Here is a 17985-nt window from a genome sequence, read left to right as displayed (position 1 = left end):
ATTCCTGAGCAATGGTGGTTCTGGTGTCTCTTAGTGGATGGCTGCAATGCTTTTCCAGCCAGTATCTGGTTGCCATGTCTAGCTGTCCATAGGATTGTGGTTTTCTTAAGGATTTTTAGATTATGGAGGCCCGCCTACTGATCTATAGATCTAGGACCCTGCTGGACCAAGCATATAGCAGGAGCTTAGAGGTTGGGGTGGAAAAGGTATTTAAAAAAGAAAGCTACAATTTGGAAAACATTGCGATCAACAGACGTTTCTGCCAGTTGGTATAATGTTAATTAAAAACTCCTAAAATGCTTCTCCACGGTTATGTTTTCTGCAATCCGTACAATATGGCAATAAAAGCTAAATTTTAAATAAACGAAGTAACGCATGAGTGCACCGTAACTGAATAGTGTCCTTTATTTCTCTAGTATGGCAGGTTGTCAGGATTTCCTGGTTTTAACTTGTGCACAGGTGATGTTTGTTGATATGTAGTTAAAGCCATTCAGTATTAATATCCATGTAACATTTCTCTTTATTTTTATGTGCACAGGGCTTAAATGCCAGAGGCCAAAACATCAAAACTCAAGTGACGATATTGAGGTCATCTCAACTGAAACCCCACCGCAGCATGATAGCCCTGAACTGTATCGGAAGGGGACTACTCCATCCGATGTGACCCCGGATGACAGTCCTATGAGGAGTCCACTGTGCAGCCCACCTTCCACCCCACCTCCACCTCAGCCAGCCCCCAAGTCTAGGAACAAGAGTGCCCACTTTTCTAGACAGTTGTCTGTGGATGAGGATCGGGGAGGGGACATCCAGATGCTGCTCGAGGGAAGGGCTGGGGACTATGTTAGACCCAACAGCTGGAGTGAAGTTGGTGGGAGTAGAGTAGGGATGCCATCAGGCAATCCCTTGGGACCTTGTTCCATTCCTGAAGACCTCATGATGAAGAGCACTGGCCACCGGCACGTGGTGTCCAACCATAAGCCGAGAGAAAGGTGGTCAGACTCCTCAACCACGGTATCTTGGACTTCACACCGGACACACAACCATAGCCCAGGTGGGAACAAGCTGCTGGAGGTAGATGAGGAGAAACTAAGCAACTATGAGATGGAGATGAAGCCGCTAAAGAGAATGGATTCTTATATGCAAGAGATACATACCCAAAAAAGACAGTACAGCAAAGCAGGGCCCCGGAACCCAGCTGAGGGCCATCACCAAGAGGACCGCATGTACGGAGTCCAGAGACTGAGGTCCAAACCTCAGAGCAAAGAGAACTTCAGGCCGGCAGGTTCTGCTGAGCCCACCGTGCAAAAACTGGATACCCTGCGGTTTGGGGAGAAAGGGGAATCCCGGCTCTTGAGGCGAGATCTAACCCTCTCCCCGCCGCAGAAATCTTTACCTGTTGCACTAGAATCCGACGAGGAGAATACAGCTGAGCTCAAGCCCACGGTAAGTGCTAGACTACTTTAATTTACATTTCCTGGTACAATCGTACATAAAGACTATAACACACAATTACAGTATTTGGGATCCTCCCCTGGGACAAACACCATTTGTTATAACAAACTGTTATGTATAGGCGGGGCCTCTACTCTCACTTCCACAATCCTTGGGTGCCCCCAGAGCCGGTGAACTTAAGTGAAAGCGGCTGCTGATTGGAGGAGAGCCAGCACGCCCTTTGTAACACAGATTGGGTGCATAAAGAATGTATCCTAATGAGGAAAACACTTTAAGAACACATCTTTCGAGTTAAGGTCCAAAAAACATTTTTTGTTTGTTTTGCTTTAGATTTATTATAAATCAGCCATGAATTGAATACAGACATAATTTTATCTTTATGTAAAGAGTCCTAAGAGAAAAACACTTATAATTAAATTGTACGAGGAGACCACGATTATATGCACATTCCTACATACGTAGTTCAGCACCTCACACACGGGCGCCATTTCTCTGTTGGCTTCGTGAACACTCTGCGGTAATGTGGCCAAGTGTTCGTGTAAAACAGGGTTCTAAGAAAATAGGTTATGTCCTCATACATCTCTGCTGCAGTCACGCCAAACAGCCCCTCTCGGTGCACCTGGGTCACATGATAATCTTCACGCACGAGGACACTGTGCTGATTAATTTGATATAGGACACTTGTAAATCTAAGACTCTGAATCTGCATATGAAGTGCTACAATGTAGCAGCCGCAGCTTTTTTTCCAATACAAGTTCTGTTCTGCTCCGTATACAGACTCAGTAACACACAATATACAAGTGTCATATATCAAATAAATCAGCACAGTCTCCTCGTGCGTCCTAGTCGTATTACGTTGTGACTAAGACGCACTTTCTGGGGGGGGGAAAGAAAAAAACGCCCGACGTTAGCAAAGTTGCACGGGACCTGGAGGCTTACTCATGCCTGGCATCTCGCACTGCATGGTGAATTAAGGCTAGATGTATGAGGACACATCTGTATGGGTTGCGTTCAAGAGGGCGTGCTCAGGCGACTCCTCCATTAGCTTGGGTGCAGTCTCCTGTGTCTTTCTGTGTTTCTCACTTATGTCGTTATCATCAGGGAGAGATGGTCAATTTCATTGCCCTAGGATACAATGAAGAGCACAGCAGTTGTTTATACAGTATATATTGTTGCTGAAAAGCATTATAGAAAGCCATAAAGTTAAACCAATGTGTTTAGTAGGAATTAAAGAAGTGTGTTCCAGCCAGCAAAGTTGTATGAAGGTGGACAGTTAGAATAGAGTGTAATGTGAATGTGCGTCAGGTATAGTCTGTGCTACATATCACCTCTGTACACTCCGTCTAACCCAGTATACAGCAGATTTCAGGTACATATTGCTCTCCTGTTATACTTCAAGCCATTACTTTACATGGCTTGTATATAAAGTATACAGTGTAATGATGATAAATGTGATGTGACTGTTTGGGACGTGGCAGAAAGCTTGTCACTGCGATTTACCGTGTATGCCAATAACGCCGTTGTTTTTAAGTACAAAAGGATGTGCCACAGTGAATCTGCCACAAGTATTATCTCTGTATTAGTCAGTTGTGCATAAAAATCGGCGGCGTTACTTCCTCGTCGCTGCTTCGGCATTACGAGCTCCCTGTGGATGTCTGGTAATTCCTGGAAATGATGTTAATGCTCTGTATGATACTGTGCAGCTTGTGCATTGGATGACATACAGTTTAATCGTGCTACAAATCCTGCGTGATTTGTATCCATTTTAGTCCTTTTGCAGAAGACATAAACCGTTGTCTTTTGCTGTTTGAAGATGACGATTGTATTATAACGTTAGGGGCATCATTTATTTTGGGTGATAACAGCCATCGATTGCTCTGACCCTCTGAGCATTGTAGTTCTGTCTGGGAACTGAAAGCACACTGGCCTGTGCCTGCTAGAGGTTGCAGTAGGGACCCCTGGATGATAGACGGGCATCTACAGTAGCTGCAGGGCCCGGTGATGGAATGTTTCGCCCCTGCTTGAGCAGCTACTGATGCAGTGGGTTATGAATGTTTCTACACTCCAGCTTTTCCATGGTCATAATCATAACTATTTGCAGAATTTAACCTCTATACTGCCAAACACTATTTAGAGCAATAAATCCCTTTTCGGGCTCACCCTGCTCCTGTCCTGTAAGTTGCTGCAGGTACATTTACAGCACTAGGTAATGCCGGTGCCATAGTAAAGATGGCGTGATGCAGGTGCATGGTTTGCATCTAACCATCTACTGTCACTTTGTCGCATTTGGTTGGCTGCCTGGTTCTTGTTGCTGGGCAACATCTTCCGCTTCCCCTCGCTCAGCAGCCTCTCAGTCACCTGACAAATGCTGAGAGTGGATGCAGAGGGTAATAACAGGAGGTGGGTGCTGTGCAGCATCAGCAGACACAGATACTCAGCCGATAGATAGATAGATAGATAGATAGATAGATAGATAGATAGATAGATAGATAGATAGATAGATAGATAGATAGATAGATAGATAAACTAATTAATCAGTGTTTTGGGGTGTTTTCCCTTCCTCTAGATATGCAGCATGCAGTGTTTATAATATATTAGTATCTGTGTATATTTATTACTATACAGAAGTGCCAGATGGACAGTTCACCTGAAACATTACTGATACACAGTCCTTTCTGTTGCAGTTAATGGATGCACGTCTTCCATGGCTCCTTAAAGGACCCGTACACCCCAAAATCGAGAGTTCACTTATGAACAATGTAGGTGAATCACACTGTTCACTGTTACTATTTTTATCAAGTCATGGAGAGTGATAAAATGGAGAGAGTTTTTGGGGCCCATTTATCAAAGTATATTTTTAGCCACAAATATTAGGTATCTCCTGAATGTAAAGAAGGAGGGAGAGAATGCCAAGAGTGTGCAAAGCTTTCATCAAAGCAAAAGGGGGTTACTTTGAGGAATCTAAAATATAAAACATATTTTGATTTGTTTAACACTTTTTTGTTTACAACATAATTCCGTATGTGTTCTTTCATAGTTTTGATGTTTTCAGTATTAATCTACAATGTAGAAAATAAATAAAAACCATTGAATGAGAAGGTGTGTCCAAGCTTTTGACTGGTACTGTGATATATATATATATATATATATATATATATATATATATATATATATATATATATATGCAGTAGATAAACTCCGGCACTCCAGTCCTCCCCCTCAGGGTGTACCTTGCTCAGGTGCCTTCCCCAGGGAACTAGTCCCTGACATGTGCAACTTGAAAAAATGAAAGGCGGCACTCAGAGGCTTTGGAATCAGTGAAAAACTTATATTCGTGAGGTCAACGTTTCGGGGACCACCTCCCCGTCTTCAGGGAGGTGGTCCCCGAAACGTTGACCTCACAAATATAAGTTTTTCACTGATTTCAAAGCCTCTGAGTGCCGCCTTTAATTTTTTCAAGTTGTATATATATATATATATATATATATAGTAGAAAAAGGAACTGTGGCACTCAAATCAAAAAATGAAGATTTTTTACTGAAGCATATATAAGGTTACAGAATGCCTATACTGGGCCAGTATAGGCATTCTGTAACCTTATATATGCTTCAGTAAAAAACATCTTCATTTTTTGATTTGAGTGCCACAGTTCCTTTTTCTACTATTCATCATTTTCACTGAAGGCACCTACAAGTTACTGTTCCAGCACGGAGTGACGGTTCGCACTGCCATTATATATATATATATATATATATATATATACACACACACAAAAAAAAAAGTATGTGCCAGTTTTACGCCCAGAAAGACCAGTTGTATGTGCCAGTGATAAACATAAAAAAAATGTATCACTAGTTCTGGGTCCCATTGGAATGTAAGATTTTGTGTATTCTCTAAAACATAGAGGACATACCAATATGGTCCCCCCACGTGGCATCATACCTCCCCACAATGCCTTGTAATGCAAGTCAGTCTTGCCCACAGGCCCCTAAAATACCAGTCTAATTCCCCACGCTTGATGCCCCAAAGAAACACTTGGCATCACACCTCCCCACAAACTCCTTACTTGCAGTTCTGACATCCCCACAGCCAATTAGATACACATCAGTCAGACCTCCCCACATGTCAGACCTCCCCACATGACAGTTAAATGCACATCAGACCTCTACACAAACATGCCAATAAAATCGTCTGTTGCTGGTCGATCACAACCAGAGAAAGATGGATGCCATATACATGACCCCTTCTCCCATACAGAGTAGCTTGATGGGCCATTGGAGGGGAAGACAGCGCAGGCCGTTGGAAGGGAGATAATGTCATTTAGCTATTGGCCGTGGGGCTCAGAGCTAGATCCTGTTGGACACACAGTGCACCCTGCAGAAGCTGGTGGTTTGCCAAAATTGAGTCCCTTGCCTGTAGCTTGTATTGAGTCCCTCGCCTATAGCTTGTAAAAGAAGCACTATAGTGAATAAAAGCCATCAATAAATAATGTAATTCGGGGATTAAGATTTATATTAAATGTACCCACATGCAGGCCCTTCTCCATAGACCTAGCATCCCTTTTTCCCTATTTGGTAAGAATAGCAGCTCCCTCGACCCCAAAGCAATCAATCAATCAATCCCTATTCATCTCACAGGCCCCTGCCCCTCAAAGCAATTAGCCCCCCCCCCCCCCCCCCCCCCTTTGCCATGCAGTCAGCCCCTCTCTGTAGCCTCCTCTTCACCTTTTCCTTCATCATCAGCCCCATAGACTCAGGGAACATACATGTACCAGTCACACAAACCCAGCAAATTCCCATCTCCACCTATTATAGTGGCCAGCAGCTGGTTTACATCACCCATCCCAAGAGTCCCTGCAGCTGCTTCTCCGTCCCATACACCCCCCCCCCCCCCTACTGCGGCAGGTAGTCTCACACACATTCTGGGGATTGGTATGTTAGCAGCTGATTAGTAGGCCAGTCTGGACAGCTCCTTCTGCTTATTGTATTCAGTCATGTGGCAGTGGCTTGCCCTGCACTTGATCTTATGGAGCAGAAGGAAGGGCAAGAGTATACCCTCTTCAGTTGACTCCTCTTTCTCTGATTCGATGGCCAGCATCAGCAGCATCCGATTGGCAGTGTGGAAGACAGGGCTGCTGATTAACTGAGCACGTCCTGTAGAAACCGGCAATTTTGTGCCTAGTACAGTAGTATATGTGCATGGGTTACACCAGCAGAGAACAGTAGTATATGTGCCTGGGTTACACCAGCAGAGAACAGTAGTATATGTGCCTGGGTTACACCAGCAGAGAACAGTAGTATATGTGCCTGGGTTACACCAGCAGAGAACAGTAGTATATGCACATTGGTAATACCAGGAGAAAACAGTAGTATATGCACCTGGGTTACACCAGGAGAGAACAGTAGTATATGCGCCTGGATTAAACCAGGAGAGAACAGTAGTATATGCGCCTGGGTTACACCGGGAGAGAACAGAAGTATATGCGCCTGGGTATATGCGCCTAGGAACCACCGGGAGAGAACAGTAGTATATGCGCCTGGGTTACACCAGGAGAGAACAGTAGTATATGTGCCTGGGGAGAGAACAGTAGTATATGCACTTGGGTATATGCGCCTAGGAACCACCGGGAGAGAACAGTAGTATATGCACCTGGGTTACACCAGGAGAGAACAGTAGTATATGTGCCTGGGTTACACCAGGAGAGAAGAGTAGTATATGCGCCTGGGTTACAACAGGAGAGAACAGTAGTATATGCGCCTGGGTTACACTGGGAGAGAACAATAGTATATGTGCCTGGGTTACACCAGGAGAGAACAGTAGTATATGTGCCTGGGTTACATCGGGAGAGAACAGTAGTATATGCGCCTGGGTTACAGCGGAAGAGAACAGTAGTATATGCACCTGGGTTACACCGGGAGAGAACAGTAGTATATGCGCCTGGGTTACACCAGGAGAGAACAGTAGTATATGTGCCTGGGTTACAGCGGAAGAGAACAGTAGTATATGCACCTGGGTTACACCGGGAGAGAACAGTAGTATATGCGCCTGTGTTACACCAGGAGAGAACAGTAGTATATGTGCCTGGGTTACACCAGGAGAGAGCAGTAGTATATGCGCCTGGGTTACACCGGGAGAGAACAGTAGTATATGTGCCTGGGTTACACGGGAGAGAACAGTAGTATATGCGCCTGGGTTACACCAGGAGAGAAGAGTAGTATATGCGCCTGGGTTACACCGGGAGAGAACAGTAGTATATGCGCCTGGGTTACACTGGGAGAGAACAATAGTATATGTGCCTGGGTTACACCAGGAGAGAACAGTAGTATATGTGCCTGGGTTACATCGGGAGAGAACAGTAGTATATGTGCCTGGGTTACATCGGGAGAGAACAGTAGTAGATGTGCCTGGGTTACACCAGGAGAGAACAGTAGTATATGCGCCTGGGTTACACCGGAAGAGAACAGTAGTATATGCGCCTGGGTTACACCGGAAGAGAACAGTAGTATATGCACCTGGGTTACACCGGGAGAGAACAGTAGTATATGCGCCTGGGTTACACCAGGAGAGAACAGTAGTATATGTGGCCACAGCACCAGTGGCATGCACAGCAGTCGGAAGTGCTATGCCACCTTACCACACCATTTTATTGCAACATGCACTAGGGGCACTTACCACCACTGTATGCTGCACGATAAGAACCTCCCACCCGGAAAATTGTGACAAACGTGCCAATCGCAGGATGGCAAGGCAGTCCTCTGCAGTCCAAATCTGACTCGTGGATATATTATATGGAGACTGGCCAAGTGAAGTAGCTCCATAATTCTTTCTTCTCCAGGCCACAATCACAAGGCATTATATTTTGGGGAGATAAATTGCGGTGATAACTTACTCACTTGTAACTAAAATTTCCTACTTATGCATTTGGGATGCTAATGATAAATTTGTCCTGTAATCTTTAAAGCTGTTTATTTCAGAACCATGGACAGCGTGTTAGGCTGATTTAAACTATTCTTGCTGTGAAAATGAATTTTCTAACTGGGGGGGGGGGTGTACTATACTAAGCAGTGATAACAGTGGAGAAGTTGCCCATGGCAGCCAGTCAGCTGTTCTGTATACTTTTATAGCATGCAAATTATACATGTTACATCAATGCTGATTGGTTGCCATGAGCAACTTCTCTACTGGCTCACTTCTCCATTGTTTTCACTGCTTAGTACAACTCCCGCTTAGGCCACTATTCAGTAAGGCACACTAAAGTCCAGAAATCGCAAACGGGCTATTTTTGGACTTTCTGTGCATTCGCACTTTGACAGCGGCAGCCATTGGTGGGGTGTCGCCACGGCATGGTCCCTACAATGGAGGCGTGTCCATACCATTTTCGGAACGTCACATGCAGCCTCTCTGAGAAAAAATTGCGGGCAGTGTGGCTGCATACACAGCCATGCTGCATATTATTTTTAATATTATCCTTTATTTATATGGCGCCACAAGGGTTCCGCAGCGCCCAATTACAGAGTACATATGCACATAATCAAAACAGGAAAACAGTGACTTACAGTTGAAGACAATATAGGACAAGTACAGGGTAACTAAGCATAACTACACCAGTAAACGACATAGAGATAAGTTCCAAGGTGGCCAAAAAACTGCGGGATTTGGGCAGTTGAGGATTATTAAAGTAAGAAAAGGATAAGCACATGAGGGAAGAGGGCCCTACTCATGAGAGCTTACATTCTAAGGGGAGGGGTAGACAGACAGGGGTGACACAGATGGGGTACATAGAGAGCGTGGAACAGAGAGTTAGGATGAGATTTGGCTGGGTTTGGTAAAGAAGTGGGTCTTAAGAGCCCGTTTGAAGTTTTGTAGAAAGGTGGAGAGTCTGAGAAGTAGAGGTAAAGAATTCCAGAGAAAGGGAGCAGCACGTGAAAAATCTTGGAGATAGGAGTGGGAAGATGTAATCAGATGACAGGAGAGTCGGCGTGCATTAGCAGAGCGAAGAGGACGGGTGGGAGAGTAAAGGGAGATAAGGTCAGAGATGTAAATGGGAGAGGAGTGGGTGAGGGCTTTGTAAGTGAGTGTGAGAAGTTTGAATTGGATTCTGAAAGGGAAGGGAAGCCAGTGAAGGGCTTGTAGGAGAGGGGAGGTGGACGTAGTGTGTTTGGTGAGGAAGATGAGCCGGGCAGCAGCATTGAGGATAGATTGGAGTGGAGAGGTAATTGTCAGGGAGGCCAGTTAGGAGGAGATTACAGGGAGTGAATAATGATCTTAGTGGCATCCTGGGTGAGAAAAGGTCTGATCCTGGAAATGTTTTTGAGATGAAAATGAGGTTTGTGAGAGGTGCTGAATGTGTGGTTTGAAGGAGAGGAAGGAGTCAAGGATTACGCCAAGACAGCGTACTTGGGGGCTAGAGGAGATAGTCATGCCATCAATGGATAATGAGATTGTGGGAGGTGAGGTTGTGCGGGAGGGTGGGAAGATGATCAGCTCAGTCTTAGACATGTTGAGTTTCAGAAAGCGCTGGGACATCCAGGAAGAGATAGCAGAAAGAAAGTTGGAGATACGAGTGAGGAGAGCCGTGGAGAGATCAGGGGAGGAGAGGTAGATTTGAGTGTCATCAGCATAGAGGTGGTATTGGAAGTTAAAAGAATTAATGAGTTCACCTAAAGAGGACGTATAGAGAGAGAAAAGGAGAGGACCAAGAACAGAGCCTTGGGGGACACCAACAGTTATTGGGAGTGGGGGGGAGGTAGCATGAGAGGAGACAGAGAAGGAACGATCAGAGAGGTAGGAGGACAGCCAGGAGAGGGCAGTATCACACAGACCAAGAGAGTGAAGGATTTGCAGAAGGAGAGGGTGGTCCACAGTGTCAAAAGCAGCAGAGAGGTCAAGAAGAATAAGCAGAGAGTAGTGGCTCTTAGATTTGGCTGCATGGACGTCATTGCAGACTTTTGCGAGGGCAGTTTCAGTGGAGTGGAGTGAACAGAAATTAGACTGGAATGGGTCAAGCAGTGAGTGAGAGGAAAGAAAGGCAGTGAGGCGATTATAGACAATACACTCAAGAAGTTTAGAGGCAAAAGGGAGGAGAGAGATGGGTCGATAGTTGGAGAGAGTGTTTGGATCACGGGTAGGTTTTTTTAAGAATAGGGAAGACAAGAGCATGCTTGAAAGCAGAGGGGACAGTGCCTGATGAGAGGGAGAGATTGAGAAGGTGGGCAAGATGGGAACAGGCAGAAGGAGAGAGGTAGCGGAGGAGGTGGGAGGGGATAGGGTCAAGTGGGGAGGTTGTGGGGGAGGGAGGGGAACAGAAGAGGGCCATGACTTCCTCGCCAGATACATGGGAGAAAGATGTCAGAGTTGGTAAGAGGAAATGAGGGAAGGGGAGGGGTGGCAAGGGATGGGTGGTTGCTGGTCTGGTGGGATGTGATGTCCTGACGTATGGAGTCAATCTTGGATGTGAAATGAGTGGCAAAGTCAAGAGCAGACAATGAGGAAGGGAGAGGAGGTGGTGGTGGGCAGAGGAGGGAGCTAACAGTGGCAAAGAGGTGCCGGGGGTTGGAAGACTGGGTAGAGATGAGGATTTGGAATTATAATTGTTTAGCGAGGGAAAGAGCAGCACTGAAGGATGAGAGCATGAATTTGAAATGGAAGAAGTCTGCTTTAGAACGTGATTTCCTCCACTGTCGCTCAGCAGCACGTGAGCATTTTTGAAGATATCTGGTGCATTTGGTGTGCCAGGGTTGAGGTGTTGATCTGCGAGGGTGAATAGTGGTTGGCGGAGCAACAGAATCAAGGGCAGAAGTAAGAGATGCATTGTATAGGGATGTGGCTTGTTCAGGGCATGTGAGAGAGAGAAGAGGAGAGAGAAGTGAGTCAAACAGGGAGGATAGAGATGAGGTGTCAATAGCCTCAATGTTAGGCTTAGTGATGGTAGCCTTAGGAGGGAGAGATGGGGAAGCATCGATAGATAAGTTGAAGGAGAGCAGGTGGTGGTCAGAGAGGGAAAAAGGGGAATTGGATAAATCAGAATTATCACAGCAGTGAGTGAAAACCAGATCCAGTCAGCTCCCGTTCACATGGGAGGGTGAGGTGGTCTACTGGGAGAGACCAAGTGAAGAGGTGATGTTAAGGAGTTAAAAGGCAGGTGATTTTGTGGGGTTATCAATAGGGATGTTGAAATCACCTAGAATAATGGAGGGAATGTCAGAAGAGGAAGTGAGGTAGCCATGAAGCAAAGTTGTCGAGGAATTTGGAGGAAATGCCAGGTGGACAGTAAGTGACAGCAACTCGAAGATTAGTAGGGTGGTAGATGCGTAATGCATGGACCTCATGTAGAGAATGTAAGGGATGGTTCTGGAGGTATAAGTTGGTATGTGTAGCTTGAGGGTTAAAGGATCCCAACAGCACCCCCATGGCAACCCCCGGGTCGGGGTGTGTGTGAGAATGTGAGGCCCGCAGCAGAAGTGGTGTCATAGGGAGTAATCCAGGTTTCTGTAATGGCCAGGAGGTGCAGGGAGTTGGAAATGAAAAGGTCATGAGTGGGGGCCAGTTTGTTACAAACAGATCTGGCATTCCAGAGCGCACAGGATAGGGGGTAGGAGTTTGTGGGAGACACGTGAATGAGATTATCAGGATTGCTGTAGCGTTGAGGTAAGATTAATTTGGAAGGAAGGGATAAAGAGGGTGTAATGATGGTGCTGGGGCCTTGGCTAGGAAGGGAGACTACAGGAGTGAGGAAGGGAGGGGCATCCTTACGTCCCTTGTCAGCGATGCGCGATCGTAACTCTGGGTGGGACTGGCATGCTGGGCGGCCTTGCCCTGTATTGGGTGGCCCCCAGCATGCGATCGTACTGAGTAGCAGATTCTCACAGCGACGAGTAGCTCCTGCCAGGACGCAGGAGTTGCGCTGGCAGAGAGTTACTGCTACAGTACAAAAGCATCGCCACTGTGCGATGCTTTTGTACTTGTGCGGGGGGGTCGAGCCTGATATGCGGGGCGGACTATCCGTGAGCTGGGCGTCCCCCCGCATGTCAGTGTGACTGATCGTAGATGTGCTAAATTTAGCACATCAACGATCAGGTCTGAATTACGCCCTTTATTCTAACCATAAAGGTTGTTTTGTATATAGGAGCTAAAAGACTAACACAATGGCCCTCATTCCCAGTTGTTCGCTCACTAGCTACTTTTAGCAGAAATGCAAACACAAAGCCGCCTCCCTCTGGGAGTGTATTTTAGCATAGCAGAATTGCTAACGAAAGATTAGCAATTGCTAACGAAAGATTAGCAATTCTGCTATAAGTATTTCCTTGCAGTTTCTGAGTAGCTCCAGACCTACTCCTAGATTGCGATCACCTCAGTCCGTTTAGTTCCTGGTTTGACGTCACAAACACGCCCAGCGTCCGACCAGCCTTTCCTCAGTTTCTCCAGCCACTCCTGCGTTTATACCTGGCACGCCTGCGTTTTTTTAGCACACTCTGGGCGGAAACTGGCCGTTTTCAGGGAAACACCCACTTCCTGTCAATCACACTACGATCAGCAGAGCGATTGAAAAGCTTAGTTCGCCCGTGAGTAAAATAGCATGGTTTTGTGTAAATTTGCTTAGCGCATGGGCCCTGCCGGAGTTTAGCCTATTAGCAATTCTGCTAAAATTAGCAGCGAGCGAACAACTCAGAATGAGGGCCAATGTAAAACCATGAAATGATTAGTGCAGCAGCGCCTCCATTATGGTCCTAGCTGGAATGGATCTAAGAAATGGATAAAAGATAAAAAGAAAGGAAGGCACACGTAGTAAATATGACAGCACTGTATGGTAAAATGAATAGGTATTAAGCATACTTAGTAAACAGAGTAATGCGCTTACCTGCATATACTCCACTACAAATATGGATGTCACCAAACCGTTCTTGGATGAAACAGCTGATGAGGTGATCCATAAATCTGAAAATACAGGTTGAGTATCCCATATCCAAATATTACGAAATACGGACATTTTTGAGTGAGAGTGAGATAGTGAATCCTTTGTTTTCTGATGGCTCAATGTACACAAACTTTGTTTAATACAGTTATTAAAAATAAGAATTTACTTACCGATAATTCTATTTCTCGTAGTCCGTAGTGGATGCTGGGGACTCCGTCAGGACCATGGGGAATAGCGGCTCCGCAGGAGACAGGGCACAAAAATAAAGCTTTAGGATTAGGTGGTGTGTACTGGCTCCTCCCCCTATGACCCTCCTCCAAGCCTCAGTTAGGATACTGTGCCCGGACGAACGTACACAATAAGGAAGGATATTGAATCCCGGGTAAGACTCATACCAGCCACACCAATCACACCGTATAACTTGTGATCTGAACCCAGTTAACAGTATGACAAACGTAGGAGCCTCTGAACAGACGGCTCACAACAATAACAACCCGAATTTGTTTGTAACAATAACTATGTACAAGTATTGCAGACAATCCGCACTTGGGATGGGCGCCCAGCATCCACTACGGACTACGAGAAATAGAATTATCGGTAAGTAAATTCTTATTTTCTCTAACGTCCTAAGTGGATGCTGGGGACTCCGTCAGGACCATGGGGATTATACCAAAGCTCCCAAACGGGCGGGAGAGTGCGGATGACTCTGCAGCACCGAATGAGAGAACTCAAGGTCCTCCTCAGCCAGGGTATCAAATTTGTAGAATTTTGCAAATGTGTTTGCCCCTGACCAAGTAGCAGCTCGGCAGAGTTGTAATGCCGAGACCCCCCGGGCAGCCGCCCAGGATGAGCCCACTTTCCTTGTGGAATGGGCCTTGACAGATTTAGGTTGTGGCAAGCCTGCCACAGAATGTGCAAGTTGAATTGTGCTACAAATCCAACGAGCAATCGTCTGCTTAGAAGCAGGAGCACCCATCTTGTTGGGTGCATACAATATAAACAGTGAGTCAGACTTTCTGACTCCCGCCGTTCTTGAAATATATATTTTCAATGCCCGGACCACGTCCAACAACTTGGAATCCTCCAAATCGTTAGTAGCCGCAGGCACCACAATAGGCTGGTTCAGGTGAAACGCTGACACCACCTTAGGCAGAAAATGAGGACGTGTCCGCAGTTCTGCCCTGTCCGTATGGAAAATCAGATATGGGCTCTTATATGATAAAGCCGCCAATTCTGATACTCTCCTGGCTGAAGCCAGGGCCAGTAGCATGGTTACTTTCCATGTAAGATACTTCAACTCCACCGATTTGAGCGGCTCAAACCAATGGGATTTGAGAAAATCCAAGACTACATTAAGATCCCACGGTGCCACTGGGGGCACAACCGGGGGCTGTATATGTAGTACTCCTTTTACAAAAGTCTGGACTTCAGGAACTGAAGCCAATTCTTTCTGGAAGAAAATCGACAGGGCCGAAATTTGAACCTTAATGGACCCCAATTTGAGGCCCATAGACAATCCTGTTTGCAGGAAATGTAGGAATCGACCCAGTTGAAATTCCTCCGTGGGGGCCTTCCTGGCCTCACACCACGCAACATATTTTCTCCAAATGCGGTGATAATGTTGTGCAGTCACCTCCTTCCTGGCTTTTACCAGTGTAGGAATGACCTCTTCCGGAATGCCTTTTTCCCTTAGAATTCGGCGTTCAACCGCCATGCCGTCAAACGCAGCCGCGGTAAGTCTTGGAATAGACACGGTCCCTGCTGAAGCAGGTCCGGTCTTAGAGGTAGAGGCCACGGATCCTCCGTGAGCATCTCTTGAAGTTCCGGGTACCAAGTTCTTCTTGGCCAATCCGGAGCCACTAGTATCGTTCTTACTCCCTTTTGCCGTATAATTCTCAGTACCTTTGGTATGAGAGGCAGAGGAGGGAACACATACACTGACTGGAACACCCACGGTGTTACCAGAGCGTCCACAGCTATTGCCTGAGGGTCTCTTGACCTGGCGCAATACCTGTCCAGTTTTTTGTTGAGGCGGGACGCCATCATATCCACCATTGGTTTTTCCCAACGGTTCACAATCATGTGGAAGACTTCTGGATGAAGTCCCCACTCTCCCGGGTGTAGATCGTGTCTGCTGAGGAAGTCTGCTTCCCAGTTGTCCACTCCCGGAATGAATACTGCTGACAGTGCTATCACATGATCTTCCGCCCAGCGAAGAATCCTTGCAGCTTCTGCCATTGCTGTCCTGCTTCTTGTGCCGCCCTGTCTGTTTACGTGGGCGACTGCCGTGATGTTGTCCGACTGGATCAACACAGGCTGACCCTGAAGCAGGGGTTTTGCCAGACTTAGAGCATTGTAAATCGCTCTTAGCTCCAGTATATTTATGTGAAGAGACATCTCCAGGCTTGACCATACTCCCTGGAAGTTTCTTCCCTGTGTGACCGCTCCCCAGCCTCTCAGACTGGCATCCGTGGTCACCAGGACCCAGTCCTGTATGCCGAATCTGCGGCCCTCTAACAGATGAGCACTCTGCAACCACCACAGAAGAGACACCCTTGTCCGTGGCGATAAGGTTATCCGCTGATGCATCTGCAGATGCGATCCGGACCATTTGTCCAGCAGATCCCACTGAAAAGTTCGTGCGTGGAATCTGCCGAATGGAATCGCTTCGTAAGAAGCCACCATCTTTCCCAGGACTCTTGTGCATTGATGCACAGACACTTTCCCTGGTTTTAGGAGGTTCCTGACAAGTTCGGATAACTCCCTGGCTTTCTCCTCCGGAAGAAACACCTTTTTCTGAACCGTGTCCAGAATCATTCCCAGGAACAGCAGACGTGTCGTCGGGGTCAACTGAGATTTTGGAAAATTCAGAATCCACCCGTGTTGTTGCAGCACTAGTTGGGTTAGTGCTACTCCGTCCTCCAGCTGTTCTCTGGACCTTGCCCTTATCAGGAGATCGTCCAAGTAAGGGATAATTAATACGCCTCTTCTTCGCAGAAGAATCATCATTTCGGCCATTACCTTGGTAAAGACCCGAGGTGCCGTGGACAATCCAAACGGCAGCGTCTGAAACTGATAATGACAGTTTTGCACCACGAACCTGAGGTACCCTTGATGTGAAGGGCAAATTGGGACATGTAGGTAAGCATCCTTTATGTCCAGGGACACCATAAAGTCCCCTTCTTCCAGATTCGCTATCACTGCTCTGAGTGACTCCATCTTGAACTTGAATTTTTGTATGTACAGGTTCAAAGATTTCAGATTTAGAATAGGTCTTACCGAGCCGTCCGGCTTCGGTACCACAAATAGCGTGGAGTAATACCCCTTTCCCTGTTGTAGGAGGGGTACCTTGACTATCACCTGCTGAGAAAACAGCTTGTGAATGGCTTCCAATACCGTCGCCCTGTCTGAGGGAGACGTTGGCAAAGCAGACTTTAGGAACCGGCGAGGGGGAGACTTCTCGAATTCCAACCTGTAACCCTGAGATACTACCTGCAGAATCCAGGGGTCCACCTGTGAGCAAGCCCACTGTGCGCTGAAATTCTTGAGTCGACCCCCCACCGCTCCTGAGTCCGCTTGTAAGGCCCCAGCGTCATGCTGAGGGCTTTGCAGAACCCTGGGAGGGCTTCTGTTCCTGGGCAGGGGCTGCTTGCTGCCCTCTCTTACCCCTTCCTCTGCCCCGAGGCAGATATGACTGTCCTTTTGTCCGCTTGTTCTTATAGGACCGAAAGGACTGCGGCTGAAAAGACGGTGTCTTTTTCTGTTGGGAGGGGGTCTGAGGTAAATAGGTGGATTTTCCGGCAGTTGCCGTGGCCACCAGATCCGATAGACCGACGCCAAATAATTCCTCCCCTTTATACGGCAATACTTCCATATGTCGTTTGGAATCCGCATCACCTGACCACTGTCGCGTCCATAAACTCCTTCTGGCAGATATGGACATCGCATTTACTCTCGATGCCAGAGTGCAAATATCTCTCTGAGCATCTCGCATATAAAGGAAAGCATCCTTTAATTGCTCTATAGTCAATAAAATACTGTCCCTATCCAGGGTATCAATATTTTCAGTCAGGGAATCCAACCAGACGACCCCAGCACTGCACATCCAGGCTGAGGCGATGGCTGATCTCAGTATAACACCAGTATGTGTGTATATACTTTTTAGGGTAGTTTCCATTCTCCTATCAGCTGGATCCCTGAGGGCGGCCGTATCAGGAGACGGTAACGCCACTTGTTTTGATAAGCGTGTGAGCGCCTTATCCACCCTAGGGGGTGTTTCCCAGCGCGCCCTAACCTCTGGCGGGAAAGGGTATAATGCTAATAACTTTTTTGAAATTAGCATTTTTCTATCTGGGTTAACCCACGCTTCATCACATACATCATTTAATTCCTCTGATTCAGGAAAAACTACAGGTAGTTTTTTCACCCCCCACATAATACCCCTTTTTGTGGTACTTGCAGTATCAGAGATATGCAAAGCCTCCTTCATTGCCGTGATCATATAACGTGTGGCCCTACTTGAAAATACGTTTGTTTCATCACCGTCGACACTAGATTCAGTGTCTGTGTCTGGGTCTGTGTCGACCGACTGAGGTAAAGGGCGCTTTACAGCCCCTGAC

At 46.7% G+C, this 17985-nt stretch overlaps 1 protein-coding gene across 3 annotated transcripts in view; it reads left to right on the top strand.

Annotated features, from left to right (window-relative positions):
• Positions 1–17985, top strand: part of JPH3 (junctophilin 3) — a 181998-nt gene that overhangs the window by 151434 nt on the left and 12579 nt on the right. Inside the window, exons 4-5 of one of the 3 annotated variants that reach the window (XM_063945665.1) lie at positions 539–1443; positions 4137–4211. In XM_063945665.1, the coding sequence (XP_063801735.1) occupies positions 539–1443; positions 4137–4211 (980 nt within the window). Of the gene's footprint in view, positions 1–538; positions 1444–4136; positions 4212–17985 lie in introns of those variants that run through there. The other 2 variants (XM_063945666.1, XM_063945667.1) reach the window with 2 other exon arrangements.

Source organism: Pseudophryne corroboree, chromosome 11 (genome assembly GCF_028390025.1).
Source record: "Pseudophryne corroboree isolate aPseCor3 chromosome 11, aPseCor3.hap2, whole genome shotgun sequence".
NCBI classification, from domain to species: Eukaryota; Metazoa; Chordata; class Amphibia; order Anura; family Myobatrachidae; genus Pseudophryne; species Pseudophryne corroboree.
This window is presented reverse-complemented; position numbering and strand designations above follow the sequence as displayed.